General features: G+C 50.9%; 1 protein-coding gene across 3 annotated transcripts in view; it reads right to left on the minus strand.

The window, feature by feature from the left end:
• Window positions 1-22,975, minus strand: part of BOC (BOC cell adhesion associated, oncogene regulated) — a 54,530-nt gene that overhangs the window by 7,133 nt on the left and 24,422 nt on the right. Inside the window, exons 2-10 of one of the 3 annotated variants that reach the window (XM_015641944.3) lie at window positions 15,828-15,995; window positions 15,182-15,460; window positions 7,374-7,520; window positions 6,936-7,079; window positions 6,232-6,525; window positions 5,163-5,435; window positions 4,318-4,616; window positions 1,484-1,643; window positions 779-889 (exon numbers count right to left, since the gene is read on the minus strand). In XM_015641944.3, the coding sequence (XP_015497430.1) occupies window positions 779-889; window positions 1,484-1,643; window positions 4,318-4,616; window positions 5,163-5,435; window positions 6,232-6,525; window positions 6,936-7,079; window positions 7,374-7,520; window positions 15,182-15,460; window positions 15,828-15,912 (1,792 nt within the window). In that variant the 5' untranslated portion in view covers window positions 15,913-15,995. Of the gene's footprint in view, window positions 1-778; window positions 890-1,483; window positions 1,647-4,317; window positions 4,617-5,162; window positions 5,436-6,231; window positions 6,526-6,935; window positions 7,080-7,373; window positions 7,521-15,181; window positions 15,461-15,609; window positions 15,751-15,827; window positions 15,996-22,975 lie in introns of those variants that run through there. The other 2 variants (XM_015641928.3, XM_015641968.3) reach the window with 2 other exon arrangements.

The following is a 22,975-nucleotide window of genomic DNA, read 5'->3' on the forward strand; positions in this document are numbered from 1 at the left end:
AAGAAATAGCTGAGAAGGAAATAAGGAGAAGTTCTGAACTGTGGAAATGCAATTTGACAGGAAACAATCAAAAGATGGGAGGGAAAGAGATGAATGGAGCTACGGATATGAAAATAAAGACGATGAATGAGTATGGGGGAGACTGAAGGATGGGACTTCACAGGAGGAGCAGGATTGAAGGAGAAATTTCACAGAAATGACAAAGGCAATAGTAGTGATAGAGACAGGATGGGAAACAACAAATTAGATTGACCAGTAAGGATCTGATGCTTCTCCAGTGCAGCAAGATACCCAAATGAAGCACTCTGCACCACTAGAAGGGGAACTAATTGCCCCTAGCCAGAGCTTGGCTGAGAAAGGAGGATGCCAGGACATGCAGGCACTTGGTCCCCATTCCTCCCTTACACTCCATCAGCACCCAGTGGTGCAGTGCAGTTTTTTGTTCCTGTGCCTCACACATTCACAGAATCACAGAAAGACAGGGCTTTCTGAACCCTCCATGTACAACTCAGCAAGAGTCACAGAGTTGCTGTAACATGCTTGCAATAAAGGTGGGGTCAGGCAGTGGGATATGCCTGCTCTCCAGGACTGACTGTCTGCCCAGAGCAGTAGCAGGGGTGTCTAAGAAGGATCTCTCCTTGTCAGCAGCTACAAACCACCCATCCAGCACTGCATTCTTGATTTATCCAGCAGAGACTTCAACTTGGCATGGCCTGGCCACCCACAAAAGATCCAGCACCCCTCACCCTCCCCACTGCCGGTGCAGGGAGGGCCTTACGGGACAGACGGCTGTTGTCGGCCTGGTTACTGCTCTGAGTGCTCGTGCCTGGGTCATCCCTCTGGATCTGCTGCTCTTTGCTGGCAACAATCTCTGGCTTTGGGCGCCGGCCTGTGCAGAAGGGAGAGGTGGCATCAGTAACACTGAGAGATGCACTCAGAATTAACTTCTGCTGGGATAAGGAAAGCAAATATTCCCAGACAGGATACTGAGGTAAGTACTTTCTGGACTCTAACAGCCCTAGGGGCTCAAAGCATTCAGCCTGTTGGCAGGAACTAAAACTAAAGTGGCAGATTTGTTAAGAGATCCCCCTCATATTCTATTTTCTACAACTTTTAACTGTTCCTTTTGAAACGTGGCTAAATTTCTGTCTCCAGGCAGAGGATAGATTAACCTCTTGACAACCTCTTGACCTTTATGCTAGATCCATTTTCTACAGTATTGCAGGTGTTCCACTGAGACACCAAGGGAAGAAGGGACTTCTTCAAGCCCACACAGAAGATGGGTTGGAATTTTCCCCATACTACCCTCCACTTTCCCTTCTTACAGTTGTTCTAAGCTGAGGGCAGATGGGTTTCCAGAGCAGAAGCACTCCCATTGTCCTAAGGCTGGTGCCTTGTGCCTCAGGGCTGGGACAGGATGTTTCAGAGGGGCCCTCCCCTGACTCAGAGCAAAGGGGAGCCCAGGGAAAGGTCTGCCCTTTACCGGTGCGGAAGGTCACCATGGCCGTCTGTCCCTCGCCAGCACAATTGTGAGCTGCCATCTCCACCTCGTAGAGGCTCCCAGGGTCCAGCCTGGTGAGGGTCAGGCGGTGCTGCGAGGCTGGGACATCCCTCACGGCCCAGCTGTCCGAGGCGTTGGTGACCTGCTGAGAGACCAATGCAGGTGCTGCAGAGCTTGGGGCAGGCTGGGCTGCTTGTGGGCACTGAGCTCAGAAACTTTATTAGTAAGTTCTAATTAAGCTACCATCTACCTTCCCTTCCCTCTCTGCAAAGGAGGGAGATGCTTCTAGCCTGATTTTGCAAAGCAATTCAGATATAAGCAGGACAACTCACCCAAGCCCCAGAGTGTTTTCTTGACCCCAGAGTTCAGTCAGCCCTGTTCTGTCCTCTGGTTCCCTTTGACACCACCACTCCTCAATGTGTGTAAGTCTCCAGAGTGGGCTTGCCCCACAAAATGCAGCAATAGCCACAGGACTGAGCTGCTTTAAGAGCCAAATCTCTCCAGCAGCCCAGCTACTGAGCTGCTCATTTAAATACTGGCCATTTCCATGGGATGAGGTTCCCAGACACAACTTTGTTTTACTGAGTTTTATACCGCCTCACCCCTGGCACTTTGGGGCTGAAATGAAAAACCATGATGCTGGAGCAAAGGTTTCTGCAGGGAAGAGACTGTGTATTTGCCATAGCCCTCAGAAAAGCTTGGAAACACTGTTTTTTGGTGATACCCTGATGGCCCATGCAGAGGGGGAGGGGAGGTGGAACTTTCCTCCTTCTCCCCAGCTGCAAAGATAATATTTTTGCAGGCAAATAGGCAGGACACTGAAGTGACCCGGTGCCGAAAGGAGCATTAGTAATGCAGGCAATGCAACAGAACGGAAATGCCAAGACTCTGCTGTATCATTCATCTTCTCCAAGCGTTTGACACTGACTGATTAATGCCTGCCTCGTTTTATTTTTATTCCTGAGCCTGCAAAGTTGTGAGGCCAGGGAGGGGAGCCCTAAAGGCTTCTAATATCCAGGAAAGGAAAAGAGTAATTCTTAAAAAACAAAAATAAGGGCTGCATGGCATCTGACTGATTGCAGGCTGCTGAGAGTGTAGGGGCAGTGTGGAACAGGGTGAAAAGAGACATTCACAGATACTTTCTAGAGAAGCAGCAGAACTTTGCCCAGTACAAATGCAGGTCTCCTGTCAGTAGGTCTAACTTTCCTTACAGCCATCTTCTACACAAAGAGCCTTTTCTTTGGTTGCTGAATTGATTCCTTCCCTCTCCACACACATGCTTTTTTTTCCAGTCAGAAATGTCAAAACCAGATCATTATATAACTTGATCCTAAGGATCTTGGATAGAAAGAGACTCTTTCTAAACAAGTTTAAGGGTTATTGGGACTAATTCCTTTCCACACAATCCTTAAGCATCCCAAGAAAGAGTCTCCAGCTGAGAATTTGGACTACACTGAAAACATATTACTGCAAACTGCAGTGACCCATGGTGACCTTCACTGCCCCACGGCCCCTTCCAGGTGACGTGCTGAAAAACAAATCAAATATGGACAAACTCCAAGGCTGCAAGTTAAGATTGCAAGCAAAATTGGTAGTTACATGATACACCACTGGGGAATAAATTTCTTCTTGGCAGACAACCAGAGCCAATAGTCTGGGGATGCTTTTGGCATCTTTGTTTTTTATTTAAGCTTGCCCCATTGTGTTCCTGTGCTGGCATCTTCTGCCATTGTTTTAAAGGGGTCTTCAAAGAGAAGGTTAGCTGAAATCCCCATCTTAAATTTTTTTAGAAAGAAATCAAGGATTGTAACAGTCTTCTGTTACACTATATTTTCACAAAAACACACAGTTCTAGGAACATAGATACATATGTTCGTATGTACTTGAAAACAGTGCCTTGCAGTGGCTGGGAATCCCAAACATGCAATCTGACTTGTTTTCGGAATACACTCAAACCCTCTGGGATTTGAGACAAAACCTGCCTCTCTACTGCAATTCTCTGCCTACCCAAAGGAAAGAAAAGCAGCAGACAAATAAATTCAAGCCCTTTTTTCCACTTATCCCCAGCAAAACGGGAAGAGATACTTTAGATCTCAAAAGCAGAATTTTTCCCTCAACGTTTCACCATTTAAAGAAACTGCTGGGCTACAGCTGTGCCTGCCCTGCGGTGCCATGAAGCACCTCAGAGGGAGGAGCTCTTGTGCTCCAGCAGGATTTGGCTGTGTACCACCCCATATGCTCACATTGTGCCACCTGCAAGTGATGTACTCACAGTGCACTGCCCTCCAGCTTTAAACTGGGGGAAAAGGACCTTCCCAGAGGATTTAGCATGGCTATGACAACTCTTTGCTGGCTCCTCACACACACTGAGCATGGGCACTTCAGTGCTGCTGAGCAGGGCAGGCACACACAGCAGAGAGGCTGTGTCCTACAGCCCAAGCTGTTCAAGGCAGAGGTGCCCCCGTGGCATGTGCCAAGACAAAAGCATTCCAGAGCAAGTCATTGTGCAACCTGCCCTCGGGGCTTCGTACCTGTGCAAGCACACAACTGAGTACTGGACCTGGAAGCTACTGGAGAAGTGTGTATACTCTGCACACAGGCACTGCCACTGGGCTCTTCCTGGACAGCTCAGCAAACCACCTGTATCCATCACACCTCAACAGGCTGAGGCTGCAGCTCAGGAGGTCCCACTAACCAGTGCCACCAGTGAGTGATGGGTGCCCCTGCCCCAACACACTGTGACACGTGTGGTGAGGCCACCAGCCCACCATGGAATGGCGCAGAGGGAAGATGGGAGCAGGGTAAAACAGTGATACCTTGCGATGCTTCACCACGTAATAGAGGATGGGGGCTCTGCTGTCAGGCCGGGGTCTCCACACCAGGTCATAGCTATCCGTCTTGGATGTCCGTGGAGAACTGAGGATGATGGGGGCTTCGGCTGGAGTCACCAGCTCCTTGTTGGCTGCACACTGTGGAGATGCTGCTAGAGGGGTTGTCACAGGCTTTGGCAGTCCAGCTTTATCCAAGCGCAGCTTTATAGTGCTGTCCCTGGAAGGTGGTGTTGGAGGCTGAGCTGAGTCTGGCTGGGCATCTCGCCCGGGGTTGAGTGGAGCTCCTGGAAAACAAGGTGTCACAGCAGGGTAAAGTGCCCATTCCAGTCTGTGGTTAAGGTAGAGCTGTGAACCCCTTGTGCAGTGCTGCCTGCTGTGCCACTCAAAAAAGTGTTGACAACAATCCCTCCTTTCCCTGCTATAAACCACAGGGGTCTCTGTCTCTCAGAAGCCCCTCTTAATCCTGTGTAAGTTCAACAGAGTCCAAGGAATCAGGTGGTAGCTCTTTTACCCCAGGTGAATTCAGTTTTTAAGCTCTTGCTCAGTTCAAGTTCAGAGGCAGAGCTAAGCCATGGGGTGAGGCACTGCCCCCAGATGTCTTATGTCTCTTGTGTAGAGATTGCCCAAATGTGCATACATGGCCCCACCCTTAGAAGCAAAACTGGTGTCATGTGCTCTCACAGGGAGACACAGACCTCAGGCACAACAGCACATGCAGCATAGGTTAAATAGGAAGCAGGAGCAACACACGGACTTTCTTCCCCTGCTTCCCCTTGTCCTGTGTGTTAGGCTGTGACTGAACGGCCATGACTTTGGAGAGAGGGGCTTACCCGGGCGGGCTGTCCTCAGCTGCACCATGGCTTGGGCACTGCCCACCTCGTTCTCGGCCATGCACTGGTAGATGCCCTCGTCCTCGGGCCCCACGCTGAGCAGCCGCAGCGCCCGGCGCGACAGCCGCAGCCGGTGGCTGCCCGACAGCGGCACCGCGTTGCGCAGCCACATCACCGAGGGCTGCGGGTTCCCTCGCACCTTGCATGTGAACTTGGCGCTCTGGCCCCAGGGGATGATCTGTTGGGACAGCTCCATGGTGACCTCCGGGGGTTCTGTGTGAGGGACAAACACAGACTGCTGAGCGCCGCTTGGATGGGAGCACGGCACGGTCATGGCTTTGCACTTTCCTCTCTGGCAGGGGTGAGAGCAGAGTGATGGATCCTTTCCTACACTAAAGTCCCACTCCCTTTGTGGGGGCCCACAAGGGTCTGCTTCAACGCCCCTCCCCTTCAGCATCCACATAAACCGCAAAGAGAGGTAGCCCAAGGCCATCTGCCCTCTCACATGACATCAGGTATCTACAAGTCTCATTTTTCTGAGCTGAAATGCAACTCTGCAAAGATTGTGCTTGTGCCATAACAACACATCGGCACCTGATGAAATGCAGTCCATGAAACACGGGCTTAGCCTCCCTAAAAATTGTGAGAATGGGAAGTATGTTTGGTAGAAATATCTAAGGTGTATCCCTTATGTTTTCTGCTCCACAAAGAGCTCCCCTACAAAACAGAACAAAACCAAGACCCTCCAATGTCTTCCTTGTGCCAATGTCAAATATGTCTAAAAAGCAACCAGGCTTCCACTAGAAAGTATTAGAACAAAAGCAGTGCCACGAATGACAGGAGAAGAGCTTCTGCAGAGGAAAGGAGGATCCATCATCTCCAGCCCATGGTTGGAGCTAAGAAGGAGGAACTACTACCCAGTTCCTGGAAATTGGAACCACAAGCCGGAGTTTGCATCACATTGTGGTTTGTCCAGGGAGGGGGAGAGTGCTTCAGTGCTAGTATCTTCCCCTAGAAGAAGAGGAGATGTCCAAGCCTTTCCTGAAACAATGGCTCCGGCAGCACTCACCAAACACCTGCACGTTGTAGAAGATGAACGCGGCCCCGGCCTCCCCAACGCCATTGTCAGCCGTGCAGCTGTAGGTGCCCGAGTCCTCCTCGCTCGTGGGGTCGATCAGGAGGTTGCTGAGCAGGAAGCGTGTCTTGTTGTAGGCGGAGACTCCAGAGCCATCCTTGGCCCAGGTGACCCGCGGTGGGGGGATCCCGCTGGCCACACACTCCAGAATGAGGCTCTGGCCCTTGGTGACAATGATGGTCTGAGCCTCAGGAGGGTAGATTATCCGGGCTGCCTCCGCTGTGGAGCCTGGGGAGATGGAGGAAGGAGGTGTGTGGGAAGGAAGGCGGCTGGTGGGAGAGCACCCTGTACAGTGGGTAGGTAGGGCTAATGGTAGGGCACACTGTTTTCCTGTGCTGGGGCAGGTAAATGGCAATGCAGGACAAGAGGGACATTCTGTAAGGGTTCTGTGCACACAGCAAAGCCACCTTGCCAAAGGGCTAAGGATCTTTTCCCATCCACCACCAAGAAAAAATCGTAAGGAAATATGGCAATGCCAGGGCTGCATACACATAATCCAAGAGCAGGCCTTGGGGCCTTCTGCTGCTGGAAAGGAGTTTTCTCAGCAACTGATAATGGTTCACACAGAAAACCAGCTGTGACAGCACTGCTCAGTGCCCCCAGTGCTGGAGATGTGCAGTGAAGGGAGAATGGCTTACGTCTCACACGGAGCCGCTCACTGGAGACTGAAGTTTTCACCTCCTGTGTCACGGGGTTGTAGGCAGCACATTTATAAGTCCCCTCATCCTCCTGGCTGGCATTAACAATCTGAAGGTTCCCAGATGGCATGATAAGATAATTGTCTGTGGTGAAAGAAGAGAAAGTGCCACACAGTCACAAGATATGCCCCTGTCCAGCCTCCTGGAAGACAGGCAGTATCCTGAAGAAAAGGTGGACGAGAGGGAAAGAAAAAGCCATGATGTCCCAGGCAGCACAGACATCAGGGAGACCATGCCAGGGACCCTAAACTGACTTGTGCTCAGAGAGGTGGCAAAGGGACAAGGAGGCAGCAGTTAGAGACAGCTACTGCTGGTAAGGAAGGGCGAAACCGAGGGTCCTCTGACAGAACCTGTTGGGACAGACCCCTGTGCACGCACCTCGGGAGGCCTCCAGCCACTCCTGCTTCACACTGTAGCGGACCTGAGCCTTGGGGTGACTTTCAGGCAGGTCACAGGCAATCACAGCAGTGTTCCCTTCATCCACCTCAATCACATGCTGGCCATCAAACTTGAAATCTTTGAGATCTGCGAAGGGAGCAAAAGACAAGGCATCTCAGTGGTTGGTGAAACATCTCAGTGTCAGCTCATCCTCTCCCCATGAACTCGGGGCTGTTTCATTGTGGTACCAGCAGAGGACTGCTCTGACCCCAGCAGCTAGGGGAACTGACTTGATTTCACAGTTTGGTTTTTGTTTTTCCTCCTTTTTCCTACAAAATGAGTAACTTAAAACACAGCTTCTGGAGAAACTGCCTCCTCCAGGACTGGGAAACTGTGTGTGAAAAATCCTGGCCTGAGAACAAAAAGTAAACCAACTTACTGCAGCAGTGAAGGGCGGCCAAAAGCAGTCCTTCTGCCACCTACTATTTCACACATGGCTGCTACTGAGAAGCTGACTTTGTAGTCATAACTCAGGGAGCCCAGGCTGCTTCAAGGGTGTACAGATGCCAGGTGTGAGGAAGTGTGTGATGCCCCCTGAGCTCCTACCACACCTGAGAAATCAGTGTCTCTGCTCCCAGCACTCTTGCTCCCAATCAAATGTCTCACAGCTGAAAGTTGGTTAAACATGACACTTCACATGTGCCCAAGCTCCAGTTAGAAGAACAGGGACTTGCAAGGAAAACCAGCTCCTCCTCTACATGGCACAGCTGGTCCTTCCCCAAAGCAGCTGTGAAAACCCTGTCCCACCACATCCCTCTGCCCAAGCTGTGATGGGAGTTCCCACTCTGGCCAGGCTGATGTGGGTAGCAGGTCTGGAAGCACAGGAACGAAGAGGAAGGGATACCTGACTTTTCGTTTTCTTTTCACTGTTTTTTAAGGCAGAAGGAGAGGACTGCAGTGAAACCCCGCAGATCTGGCAGGGCAGGGAGCATGCCAACCTGGCCCCACCCCAGCAAACTCTACAGAGAGAAAACTGGTTTCCATTCTCTCTGGGATTGATGGCAAATAGTGCCAAGGCACTGCAAGATGGAAGTTTGTCTCAGACAGCCTGTGTTGTGAGGGAGGAGGTTTTGTGCCAGGAAAAAGTCCCTCACATGCATTTTTACAATGCTGCACACCAGCCCAGATGACCCCTAGTGCAAACAGCACATCCCACAGTTGGTTGTTGTCCCAGGTGACAAGTGAGGCTGTCACATCGAGGCTCAGGTTGGTGCCTCTTCCCAGGACTAACAGATCTCCTGAATGGCACGCCATTAAATCTGGATGAAACCACATTTCCTTTGCAAAGCCCCACTCTAAGGCAGTGTGTTGCATCTGCAGACACTGCATGGCCACGTGCTGTCGACAGCTCCCTCGCCCCTAGAAACCCATCCCAGGACGTGGCACCCGTGACCTCGGGCAGTTTGGGGAGCAGGGGGGCAGCAGGAGGGCTGGCAGGCGGCAGGCAGCCTCCCTTGGCAGTCCCAGCCAGCAGAAAAATGTGGGGTTTGTTCTCTGGGAAATGCAGCAGCGCTCCAAGAGCTAAAGACAACTCTGGCTCCAAGCTTCTCCCACCCACAGTCATGGAAAAGTGACATGAAATTTCTCAAGCAGACTTTCTGATTAAAGCAAGATCCTTTATGGAGTTTAAATAAAAACCAGCTCTCTTGGCAAGGCATCGAGAAAGCCTCCCCGAGCGCAGTGCGGAGGGGCTGTCGGGCGGCTGCTGGGGGAGCCAGCGGTCCCGGGCCCAGATCTGAGGGAAGGGGAGGAGGTTGAGAAGAAAAGGGGAGGTTTTGCAATGTCATAAAAATGATTTGCAATGAACATGCTTAATACTTCTGGAATTTCTTGGCATTGTTCAATTAAAAAAAATAATAAAAAGAAGGAATAGGGGTGAACTTCAGAAATGTGATTAATCCTTTAAGACAAGCTGAGGAAGGGAGCCATGTTTCCACTGGATATTAAAGCCAGATGAAAGTTAACTCTTAACTTGTGAAAAGCTGGCAGTGCCTCACGCTCCTCCTCCAATGAAAGTTATTGCTGGGGAGGGGAAGGATGATGGATATTTTCTCCTCTTTGCTTTTTATATTTGATCAAGGAATAAAATAGTGAGAGCCACAGAAATGGAAAGAGGTGGAGAAGTGGCGAAAGCCCAGTGTCTGCCTGCCCGCATTGCCCATGTTTCTCCGATCAACAAAATATAAACGAGCATCAGGAAAATTAATGTGCGCCTTGGTGGTCTGGATTCATCACAGCCAAATTATGATTTTGGAGCCAAGGCATAGGCTCCAGCAGTGCTGGCAGGGATCTGCACACACACACTTACACGAGCACGTGTACATGCACACACATCCTGAAGAGAAGGGGCCCAAGAGCCTGGAAAAAGAGCAGACCCAAGGTTCTGGAATAGCAGAGCCATCTTGAAGATGGAAAATGATGACCCTGTAGCAGGGCTGGCCCTGGGATGACTGTGGGCTGGGCAGACATGGGGAACTCTCATATGCAGCCCCCCCAGATGGTGGCTCAGCCCACATCTCACATCTGTGGGTGCTGTTGCCCCACAGTAGGGAGGAGAACCTACAGCTCTTCCTGCAGCTCTTCCCTCAGCCCAGAAGTGAGGGACAAGGGGTAAAACTGGGGATAGAGGGGGAAAGAACAGAGGGAGGACATCCTGGGGTGGGTGGGGGAGCAAGGACCAGGTACCTCTGGAGAAGCAGAGTAAAACTGGCAGAGGAGAGAGGAAAAATAGCAGAACTGGGACAAACTACTTTCTCATATGCCAAGTGTACGAGCTTCCTGCCAAACTACTCTCCTAAATTCCTGCTTCCCCACAGAGAACAAGACTGGTTTATTTGCCAGTGGATTTTGGCCACAGGCGATCTCAACTGCCCCGCTCACCACTGGTATGGGCATTTAGAGCCATCCTTTAGCACTGATGGGTCAGCCAGAGCTGGTGGGGGTAGTCAGGGTCACCCCTGTCCCCCTCTGTGCAGGGGACAAGCTCCCCTGCACACATCCTGTTGCATTTGGCCCCAGCACAGCAAAACAGAGGACTCAGTGCCAAGCTGGGACAACCAGCTTTGTCCTAAGGGGTTCAAACAAGGTGTCCCTGAGTTGCAGGGGGACCCTGCATGTCCCCTCCAGCAGGGAGGGGTGGAGGAGAGGACCCATGCCAGGGGGATATGCAGCACTCGCCTCTTCAGCTGCCCAGCTAGCAGCAGTCAGACTCCACATCTAACATGCAATTTGCACAAGAGTCTAACAACCACTGCAGCTAGGAGGAACCACATCCCCTCTCACTGGCTGGGTTTTCCTTCTCATATGGCAGCACCCAGCGTGCCAGCCCATGTTCTTGTCCTTAGAAGACACGCCTGACCACAGTGAAGCAAGTTCTCATCTAGCAGCCATTGTCCGGGAGGTGCTGTGGACAGACAGACTGAACACTGCCAATCCCAGCCATGCTGGGATAAGAGGGTACTTTCCTCCCCTCCACCTCCCGCTTTTTTCCCCATTTTTTGTTTAGGAGGGAGTACAACCAAAGGCCATTGCTTGTGTCCATCTGCAGCCAGCTCTGAGGCACGATGGGGTGAACTGGGCTGTGGGGAGGCTCAGCCCTGCAGCCCTGCTGCTGTCACCGGGGACGGAAACCAGCTGAATCCCAGGGCTGGGGGCCAAGCAACGAGGCAGGCGAGACAGACCCGATTAAATGAATGGGAGACCATAAATAACTTTGGAGAAGAAGCAATAGTAAAAAAAATTATGGCCCCCAAGGTAAAAGTTCTCCCTGCCATAGGGAAGAGTGAAAGAGGGAAGAGAGGGAGCCTTGAGAAAGGGAATAGGCAGGAATGGGGTCCTCCAGCCTGGGGGCAGGCACCTTCCACTATTCCCCCCCTCAGCTGTGAGAGCAGCCTAGGGCTATGGCTCTCACTCCCCATCCAGCCAGCACTGCAGGAGTCTGGGCACTGGTGCTGCCACCACCACCACCTCCCACCCTGCTGAGACAGGCACAGCCCCACAGACTCCTGCCTACTGACACCCCCCCAGCACATGTCCCCCACCACACCTCAGCCCCACTCCCCATTTCATGGTCCTCATGCCACAGCTCTGCTGGCTCACAAAACACCACCTGTGTTTTCCTTCTCTCCCCTCCTCACATCGCTTCTGCCCCTGGGGCCAGAGTCCCTGTGCCTGCTCTATAAATACTTTTTCAACAGGCAGTCATCCCCTTCCTTCCCTCTTGCCATTGCCTCTGGGGAGTATCAGTGGAGAGGCCCGGGTGAAGGAAAATGAATGGGGCTGTCTTCAGAAAGCAGCTGCAAATTCCTGGGGATGCCCAGCCCGACCCCGTGCAGGGTCACTGCCCACAAGCACCACATGCTGAGGCCCAGCTTCCTACACGTGCTGCCATAAGGCCGAGGACTGACCTCACCCGTGGCACTGATGGAGGGACCAGGGCAACCAGCCTCCCTTGCCTACAGCATTCCCAGGACACAGGTACCTGCAATCCTACACCCCTGGGCCACAGGGACACTGGAATGGGTGGAGTTTCTTTGCTGCACTCCTCGTCTATTTTTCTGTTTTGTTTTCAAACATCACGTCTATCCAGGTCAGGCTTGCCGCTGTGTTTGCTACACTGATTTTTTCTATGCATACATATGAGTGCTGGGAGTTACACAGCTCCCACTACCTCCGCTCATCAGCTTTGCTCCAGCCCTGCACTTCAGTTACCCCTGCAAGCTCCACAAAGAGCTCCTGACCTCCCAAGCTGCTGGCTGTTACAGGGCCAGCCCTCAGCACCATGTATAAATCCCTGGTGGAATTACTTGGCATCACCAGAGCCCCCTGCAGCCATGTCTTCTACATACAGCTCCTCTACTCAGGAGAGGGGCTGGGGCAGGGCTTTCTGGCAGGATGGCAACTTTGCTACCTAGAATCAGGCACAGAAAATGTCTCTCTCTTCTTTGCAGCTGTCATTCATATGAAGGCTTAAAGCCTGGCTTGGAAAACCAGGAATATTCTTGTTTTATCCATACAGTCCCAGACTGCAGTGCTTAGGGCCTGCAGGGCTGATCTTGTGCACCACGTTCAGGCCAGCAGTGATCAGCAGGTGACCTACTTGCCATGGGCTGCCAAGGTTGTGTGGAGCACCAGCTCAGCTCTAACAGGACTCAAAGGTGCCCAAGTAATGCCTGAAGTGCTGCTCCCTTTGACACTTCACGAAATCTTTCCCTTCTGCAAATCCCTCCACCTCTTGGATATACAACAGCTACTTTATCTCTGCTGGAGAAATTAAATGCAAATTTCAACCAGCTCTCTGAGTCAGGGGGAAGAGAGATGGCCTGTGCATCACTGTGCTGGAGATGAGAGAAGGAGGTATCAGTCCCACGGCTACGCTGTGGCTGCCAGCACTGCAGCTATGGTTGTCTGCTTGCTGACTGTCAGCAAAGCACAGCTGGCCCCAGGGGACCAGGCACACAGAGCCTGGGGCACTCCAGAGTGTCTCCTTCAAAGAAGACCAAAAGAAAGGAGGAGAAATAGCCTAAAAGTTGGCCAGATGATGTTACCTACAACTCCTCAAAAACCCAGCAAGTCACTTCTTCCAATGACTCCAGGTCCTCTTCAAAAATCAACCTAAGACTTGAAAATATTTCCATTGCCCTCCTTCCCCACACTGCTTTAATTCACACATTCCAGTTTCACTTTCCCCATGCCACCCCAAAATAATCTTTGGATGGAACTAAGACTTTCAGAGGGTTTTCTTTCAGCCCTGAAGGTTATCTGGAGGAGATATATAAACTGCAATGCTGACCTGCCAAGGCTTTCCTCTCACCATGGTCACCACTGAATCAGCTCTGAGCAAAGTTCTGTAGAGGAGGTCTGGAGCAGGAGAGAAAGCCCAGGGCACAGCTGCTACCACAGCTTTCAAACTCAGTCCCATCACCAGTGGTGCTCCCTGTTCTTTCAGACCACTGCTGCAAGCAGCCTCCAGCCCATAAACATGAGACTGGTTATTTGAACCCCTCCAGAAGGTTTTCCTCCCACATCTTTACTGGGATGTATCATCTCTTCACTCACTGACTTCTAAATCTTCCCCGCCTGGGTGCTATCACCTGAGGCTATCCAGGTGTGTGGGATACAGCCTCTGCCACCTCCAGCTACCCCTGAGGATGAGGGACCCATGCAGCACAGCACAGGGGTTTTCCACAATGGATTTGTAGCTTGATCATCCAACCTCTGGCTCCAGTTTTGTGAGCTCCACTGAATGGTGCTCCTGACTTTCTCTCAGAAGTGTGTTTGCCACGACAGGGACCACAGCAATGGCCAGGTCCTTCTCTTTTTCATCCACATCCCCAGTTGCAATCCAGTAGGAAAAGGTGATTTGGCTCCTGGAGAGGGCTGATGCACTACTCAGTGGTTTTGATTTGTTCTGAAGGACATGGTGGGGCCTTCTGGTGCTTCAGGATCTGTCTCCCATCCACCACTGATGCTAGACTGAAGTCTAGCAGATATGTCAGACATCTTTTCCCCAGGAGATAGAGCTGGTGGTGGTGGGCTGGGGTGTGAGTAAAAAAAGAAAAGGAGGTCAGCTAAGCAGGAGCTGATCAGGCTGAGGAGCTGTGCACACCCTACTCTCCTAAATGCAAACCATGCCCTTGGTAATCCCATCCACTGCTCCCCTCCTCTCCTTCTCTCTATCAGGCCACCAGCACACACAGCCCCCTTTCTGCTCTGGAATGTGTTCTCCGAAACTTAATCTCAGCATGGGGCTCAAGCCAAATCCCCCGACAGATTCAGGCCCGTGACAACCCCCTCCCACCCTGCCTGGGAGTTCAGCAACTCTCCTTGCTTTCCCTGGCCTCCTCCTCCTCCCACCCGGCCTTGGCCTAAACATTTCACTCCTGATTAATGTATCAGTGACAAGCCAATAGTTCTTGGCTTTAAAGCAAAGCCAGGCCCCACTTTGCACAAACATCTTCACTTCTTCATTTTTTTAAGACTTAGCCCCAGACTCCCTTTTTCTGGGAAAGATGAAGCCTTTTCTACACTCAGGGGCTGTCACTGCAAGGCAGTGGCAGCCTCCTCTGCACACACTTGCTCCACCAAACACCATGTGGATTTCTGAGAAGGTGGGGCTCTCCACTGCTTTCTCAGATGTGTCCATATACAGCACCTTCTGGCCAAATACACACAACATCTGGCCAAAACCAGGCGCTTGTAAGAAAAATTGCCCACCTAAGACACCTCTGGCCACACACACATCTCCCAATGCCAGAGGGCAGCAGCGAGGAGCTCACAAGCAAAGGAATAGGAGTGAAGTCCCTTGCTCAGAGCTGTGTCTCAGGAAGGCACACACTGACCCTGTGCTGGCAGCAGTCCTGCAGCAGCCCCAGCAGCAGTTGGGCCATCAGCACCAGCAGGTACTATTCATGAATAATGACTCCATCATTAAGTCAGGAACCAGAAGAGGCAGCCTGACTGTCAGGAAACCACACACACAAACCCCATGGCTCAGGTATTACCTGGTCTTGCAAAAACTTCTCCCTGCAGGACAGGTCTGCAGCCTACCACGCAGCAGTAGGACAGCTTGGGTCAGACTGGGTCACACCATGTCAGCCAGTCCACAATCAAAAATGCTACAGAAGGGCCTACACCAAAGGAGTCATCCCTTTATGCCAGCACGAACAAGCAAGAATGGATGAGCCTCTCAAGATGTGTGAGCGATGGCCCAAGCAAGCAGGGGCTGTCAGAGAACTGAAGCTACTCACTAGCTAAGGTGACCACTGCAGGGACACTGGCAATGACTCCTTCAGGCACACGAGCGATGCACTGGTATCTCCCCACGGTGCGGTTGTTGAGAGCCGTGATGATGAGCTTCCCTCGCTCCACGTGGATACCCAGCACCTCGTCTGATCCAGCCAGCTCCTTCCCGTTCAGTCTCCATGTGAGGTTCACTCGGGGGGGATCCACTACACAGCCCAGGCTGACTGGGCCCCCAAGTTTTTGGACAATAGAAGCAGGATGCACTGTGACCTGCAGAGATTCACCTGCACAGAGGGGAAAAAATGGGAATACGAAAGCTCTGTGAGACTCAGCAATAGAAAGGACAGAGGAAAAAGCTGCAGTGCTGTACATTTTGCATTATCCACAGCCTCTCCTTGTGTTGCACCATCCCCTTGACTCCTCACACACTCACCCTAATTTTTAAAGATGTACACCAGCTTCATTTCTTTGGCACCGTCTGAGAGAAATGTTCCACTCCAAATGTGTCTCCTCCTCTGGAGGAGGGTTTGAACCTAGACCTTTGGTCAAGGCTGCTCAGGGAACAGCAAAGAGAGGATGCCTGTGTCCTTGAGGCGTGGCTATGCTAAACAGCATTGAGACAAACAGGAATTGGTAAGAAAAGACACTCACTCAGTTTGGCAAAACAGCTGGCAGCCGCAAGCACGAGGCAAGGGATGGGGGACATGGGCCTCTTCCTTCCACGTGTCATTGCCATCCCATGCGGTGTGAGCCGGGGCGCCCAGGGAAGGGTCCCATAAGCTGCCTCAGGGGATGCAGGGGATCTGTGGCAGTGGATTCCTGCAGATGACAAGAGACATGATGGATGAAACCCTCAGGCTTCCCTCTGCTTTCCAGCCCTGCCTGGCTTCTCTACCTACATCCCTAAACTGCCACAGATTCACCGAGCCAGTGACTTGAGGAGACTACAGATGCTGATGCAAGCATTTCTCTTCTCCAGCCTCTCCTCCAGGCACAGTTGGGAGTCTCCCAAGACATCCCGTCTTCAGTACACATGCACACAGACACACACTCCCCATTTCATACTTGGCACAGTGAATGACAGTGATGCACACCAGGACATTTTCAGGAGCAAAACACAAACATTTCCAACAAAGTGTCACTGAAGATATCCACTGAGTGCTGCTGCCACTTCTCGGCTATGTCTGGAATACATTCTATTTTAAACACTAAAGTAAAAGAGCAATACAAGTCCATTCTAACTAAGACACACAACCTATGAAAATACTTTAGATTAACTGTTCTGCCTGAAACACACCACCTATTTTAAGTCTACACAAACCACCAGGTCCATATTTGAAAGCATCAACTAGCCCCAGAAAACTAAAAATGTAAGGCCACCTTACACCTCACAACCCAGGTTGCTGTGAAGAGCTGCACACTGCCGCAGCTTTGAAGACTCATGAACAAACACTAAAGCAGACAAGTCAGATCAGGGGATTAAAGACCTCAGTAGCTTCCTCAAGAAACACCTCAAATGTCAGACTGAATTCATCTTTAATCAAGGACAAAAGGCTGAAGTCAAGAGGAGATTTCCCTCTACTGGCACCGTAATGCAGCTATAGGATTTGGAGCTCCCTTCAGCTGTAGCACTAAGATGACCTGCAAGTCTTAGGGCACTGCAGAATTGCTCTTGTGGCACGTCTACAGGGAAGCACGAGACAGACCCAAAGCAGCCATGACAGCCAGCCCAAACTGCCTGTTCCCCCTGCAGCAATCAGCTCATTAGCCACAATCACCATCCTCAGAAGCACCTGACTCTGCCTACTTCCACCATGGTCACTGGTTGAGCCATCACCTGCTTGAGCATGTGCTCTCCATACCCATCTCAGCCAAAAAGAGGGCCCAAGTCCCATCAAGCATAACCCCCCAAAATTAAGCTTCCCATCTCCTGAATTAAGGACTGACACATACTCCTCCTGAGATGCTTGATGAGTTGTTCAAGGCAAGGCTGATTACTACTAGCAAGGAAATCACAGCATGTGGGGTTACTACACAAGCTACTCTCAAATGACTTTGCTTGGCTTTTGGTGACAGCAAAGGTGTAAAAGTGCAGCACAGCAGGGCAATGTCCAGGCCAGCCATGCTGAGGTCCACATCGTGACAGCAAGAATCCAGCAGGTTGTTTTGCCTCTCTGCAAATTGGGCTGTCCTTCTGACAGCATCACAAGCTCTCTTCCCCCCACATCCCAGAGCTCTACTTGAAGGAGAAGTCATGGAAGAGACATTCATATAAAGCTGAGAAGAGAGAAGAAAAGCCTCTTCTGAGCTGGGGATTTCAAAAGGAAGAAACACCAAGTAAAGCGACATGCTGCTGGAGTTTTGGAAAGGCCACAAAGAGCATCTTTACATGGCCCTTTGCAGGCCAGCATCAGTTCGGTGCACTAGCTGGACCAGCAGGCTCTACACAAGGCAGCTATTTCCAGGAGTTACACAGTCATGGGGAGAGTGGCTGTGAGGCCAAGATGACAAGCCCTGCTGAGAGGCAGAATAAATTAAGTCAAGCTTGGCATGGCCCAATGCGGCTTTCAGGCACCAAGAAGCATGGACAGAGCTCAGACATTGGGCATATCCCGGAGGCACCCAGAGAGAACAGCTAGGCCATACTCCAGCTACTGCAGGCCACAGCCCTGTTACATGTGAAAATGCCTTTGGGTATCCTCCAGTGCCAAAGAGACGAGACAGCAACTTCCCTCCCACACACCTCATCCTTCTCGGTATTCACTCTTCTCACCTGAGAAGAGTCTCAAAATTTCTAGCACATAGCATTGTACAAGATACTTGAGCGACTGACTTGGAGACCCATTTGAGTTGCTCAAGTTTATTTCTCCACGTAAGGCAGCCACCAAAGCACCCTTCATTATGCCACAGCCACCATGGGAAGTCACCACCGATGATGGCTGTAAAAGTGTCCTGGATCTGCCCATACCAGAACATGCAGTGTTGGCACCACTGCTGATGTACAAGTTAAGGTCTCACTTATTACACTCACCGGGAAAAGACTTTGTGGTAGTTCTGGCTTAAAAACACCTCACACCCTAAGGTTTACTGCAGATGGAAAGTCTTTCACTGATGTAGAAGAAACATTTTGGGGTAGGACTTACTGTCTGGTTCCTCAGTGTTGGAAGCCTTTGGAGAAAAGCTGACTCATTCCCCCTATCTGGATGGGCTTGGCAGCAGGATGGAAAAATGTTGGACAGAAAGGAACTGCTCCCCGGAGCCTGAGCTGAGGGAAGGGATAGGCAAAGACGTTCCCAACCAGACCTCCCTGCAGCTCTGCATAGCACAGAGCCCCTGGCCAGAAGAGCAAAGCTGAAGACGCGGAACTGTGCATGAGACCCTTCGTGAGCTAGGACCACCCAGGCACATCGATGCAATGACTGAACTGGCTGCCCCCAGGTCTGTGAAAAGACGAAGAGCAATAGGTGGGGAGAAAAAGAGGGGAGCTCAAAAAATTTGGCCACAGCACTGGGCAGATTGAACAGTATTGAGCAGAGAATGAGGAGAGAAGGTGTGTTGCAACAAGTGTGTGTATGGTACCTCCCCAAACCTCCAGGCAAGAGTATGAGCTCTAAATAGGGACATGTGGCCATTTCTTTCACAGCTGAGTGAAGTACAAAAAGTAAATGGCCAGCATAAAAATAATGAGGAAAATGAATGAAAACATCAATTCCAAAAGAACTATTAGGATCCAGGGCCAGATTTTGAAACTCTCAGCTTCCACAATTGAAGCCAGATTTTCAAAAGCATTCAGTTCTTGACATGCTGAGCTCTCCTGAATAGGCAACCAACTTATTTCGATGCCTAAATTGGAGCTGACCTCTTTTGAAAATGCTGCCCTTAAGCAGCCTGCAATCATGCAAAGCAAGGAACTTTATTAATCAGGCAGCTTTCGATCTGCCTCATGTCCCTGCCAGCAGCACCAGAGTGGACTGCAGTGGGAGAGGAGGCAGAGGTGGGGAGTAGAGCAGACCCCAGGCACTCCAGCTGGCTTCTTAGAGGTGGTGGTCCCAGGCAGGGGCTGCACTGGGGGCTGCTGCACGACAGGGTCCTGCTCTGCTGCCTCCCCTCCCCAAGGCAGGTACCTTGTCAGGTGCCCCTGGTTGCCAACACTTCTGCAGCCACCACCAACACCAGCCTTGACAGCTCCTGCTTAATTGCTATCTAGGAAAAGAAAGAGTTAAAGTAATTTAAAGAGCTTCAAGAAGGAGCAAAAACAAATAAACAAAAAATATATATTTGTTTATTTATTTTAAATTCTTTCCTGACAGGTTAAAATAACAATTTCCTGTCGGTGGAGCTCTAAGTCCCTTTCAGACAGCCTAGTAAATCAAAAGAGGGGCCATTAAGAGAAGAAAATTAACGAGAGCTTAATCAGTTAAGGAGGGGTGGTGGGGGTGTAAAATCTGTCGGCTCAGCTTCCCAGCACACACCTAAGGCCAGCGAGGCCCCTGCCTGCAGCCCCAGCTGTGCTGTGGTGATGGAGGGCACTGCAAAGGCAGCGGAGCAAGAAGGGAAAACCAGAGGTGAAGATATAAAAGGCAAGAAAGGCCCGCGCCTGCGCGGGGGGGTGACAAAGCTCGAAAGGAAAAAGGGATTTGAATTAAGCACAGGCCGCAGGAGAGGTGTTTGCTGATTAGAAACTGAAGGTTTTACTGAGGAAATGCAGCTCACAGCCCCAAGCCCCCTCCTGCTTTAACAAGGGCCAGCCAAGCAGCCCTTGTTAGTGCCACACTGCCTGTAATTTACAAGGCTCCCAAATAGGAACCAGCCTGTGGCCCAGCTCTGGGACAGCATCCCGGCACCACACATCCCGGCTCCACCAGCAGGCGCGGGAATGTGCAGGCAGAAAGGGAGCTGGGCAAAGTCACTGATGCACATGGCAGCGGTCCGGGGTTGTGTCAGGCAGATGGACCTTGGGAACTTCTTCCTGCAAGGGATGAACAGTGGGAAGGGGTAGGGACTGCTCTGCATACAGCGGGAAAGGCTGCAGCAACTTCAGTCCAGAGACCAGCTGGGGACACCCTGGGTGACTCTGGAGAATTCACTGCAGCTGCTCTCTATTTCCAGCGGGTCAAGTAGGGACAGTGATACCCCCAGCTCTCTGTTTCATACATTGAGACCTCAGCTCTTCAGAAAAAGCAATGTCTTACACAGTAGTATGGGGCAATTTTACTTGTAATCATTAGTTTTTAACACAAGACAGTACTTTTTCCCAAACAAAAACCACTGAAAAAGAAAATGTGAAAGAAAAAAGAGCAACAGTACCCTGTTATTTTACAAATTGAGGAATCTGAGGGCTAGAAGAGGAAGCCAACCTGGCTCTTGGTAATCCAGTAAAGCAGTGGCAGGCAGGGCTGGAAGTCAAAAGCTCTCTGACTGGAACCTCCATCCCATCAAGCAAGCTGTTCTTAGATCCCAAATATTTTCCATCCCCTCTGAAAAATCCCACTGTACAACTATATAATCCTCTAGCCACAAAAATACTGTCCAGGGTGACATACCTCAGCAGATCAGCTTCAAAGTCCCTGCATGATTCCTGGATATAGACAGCAATCTGGGCATCCCTGACTGCTTCTCCCCAGCCCATCAAACAGTAACATCCCACAGGGCAGAATTCACCTCTACCCAACATCCCCATTTTGAAGTATTCATTTCACACTGTTAAAGTTATGCTTGTTTTCTCTGAAAGGGTTTGGGAAAAGGACAGGTTGGTGCAGGACAGAAGCTCCCTCTCCCACAGCACAGCATAGGGATGGGTGTGCAGGTGCCATAGGGAGTGGCAGGATCCCAAATGGGAAGTGGCTGGTATCAGGAGAGGACAGAAAGGCAGAACCCGATTTTACACCACCATGTCTGAAGTCAAGGAGGCAGCACAGTGGAAATAGGGATAAAAGCTTCCCTGATTTTCCCCTCTCTAGCACTGAGAGCTGCTGATTTCAGAGTGCATTAGCTCTTTTACCATAACCCTTGACTAACTGTATGAAGGGCTCCCCTCCTCCCTTTTTTAAAGTGATTAGGCAAAAAAGACTCTCTTAGTGGCTGCTTGTGAGCTCAGAGAGTCCATCAAAAAGCCACAATAGAGAAAGCCTGGGATAAATTCATGCTCATAGTCAGAAGGAAAATATCCAGAATAAAACCTGGTATGGCACAACCACCACAGATCAGTGAGTTTCCCTCAAAACTGCAACTGGGTGACCCTAAAAAAGAATTACAATTTTAATTCAAGCAAGTCCTGAGCAACAGACACCTCTTTAAAAAGATAAATTAAAATTGCAGGTAAAACATCTCTTTTCCTTGAACAGAATTGCTCATGCAAAGCAAACCAGCAACAAACCAAACCAGCAACATCTTTGTAACATTTTTGTCTTCCTCAAGATGAAGCTACTTCCCTGAGCAGTTTCTTTCCACAACAGCTCGCAGAACCACCAGGGAGAGGACTGGGCATGCTGGCTTTGAATTAGCAACAGGATGCAAAGCCTTCTCATAGCCTGACTTTTGCTCACATCCCTGAGGACCCAATGCCTGCAGTTTCTGGCACCTCTCCATCCAACAGCTCCTCTGAACTGAGTGCCACTTTCCAGCTGGCATTAATCAGGCTGACTTTGCTGAGACCCAGCAAACCCCCTCATGTTGGCATTTTGTCAGCCAGCAAGCGTGAGGCTGCTTGAAGAACGAAACGCCACTCTCATACCTGCTGTGGGCTCCCCAGTGTCACCGTGCTGGTGGCACCACAGCGAGCGTGCCTCACTTTGGGCACTGCCTGTGGCACGGTGGTCCCACGGTGGTTCACCTGCCAGCCAGGGACAGCTCTAGTGCAGGTGGGCCACGGATGCAAGGATGGCCTTGCCTCACAGGATACACGTCTTTTTTTCCACTGTTACCAGGAGAGGAGCCTTGTGCTAAAACAGAGTATACACACTGGCTTTTGCTGCCCCTTGGTGTGCCCTGAAAGCAGCTCCAGTCCTTGAAAAGACAAGGCTAAAGCATAAGAAAAAAAGAAAACTCACGTCCTTTCTTCAATATCATGCTCCCCCCATGCCCTAGACACTTAATTTCCCTCCTCTCCCCCCACCACCACCCCGGGCTTCCCCCTCCATTCTGAGTAAATTCAATTTGACAACCCTGCTAATTGGATAAACGCTGCTCCCTACGCTCCTTTAAGGCTGCCCGCTTTTCTCTCCTTGTTTTTGGAGGGCGATTGTGGCTGTTCTTTAACATGAATTCCATCTGCTTTATTTCTCCTCTGCCCATTCAAGACCCCTCCTGAATATGTATGAGGGGCTGCGCCCCCCCACCCCCTTTCTCCTCCATCCCACCTCCCTCCCTCATCACCCCCCACCCCTCTCCCTGCCCTCTCCCATTGCCCGGGACAATAACCCCCCAAATGCCCCCTTCTCCCACCCGGGCCCTTTTTGCTTTAGATAAACACAGGCAGTGTCAAGTGTGAGGAGGGGGGGGGAAGGATGGGGTTCAACTGCCAGTCAAGCCTCGGGCCCTCAATGAAGCCCGGAGGCCTACCCTAATCTGCTGCATGCTTGCCATATGGGAGCTGTGTTGCCCTGGGAAACACTAACAGGCAGAACGGAGCTTAATAGAGTCCATATTCATTGTAATGCAGTGAAATGGCTCGAGGGACTATTGCCCCTTGGGTCTGTTTTCATTCTTCTGTTCCCCCTTTCTTTTCTCTCTCTCTCTCTTTTTTTTTTTTTTTAATAAATTTTTTTCCTCCCCTCCTTCTCCCCCTCCCTTTTTTTTTT

The sequence above is a fragment of the Parus major genome, chromosome 1, assembly GCF_001522545.3.
Source record: "Parus major isolate Abel chromosome 1, Parus_major1.1, whole genome shotgun sequence".
NCBI lineage: Eukaryota > Metazoa > Chordata > Aves > Passeriformes > Paridae > Parus > Parus major.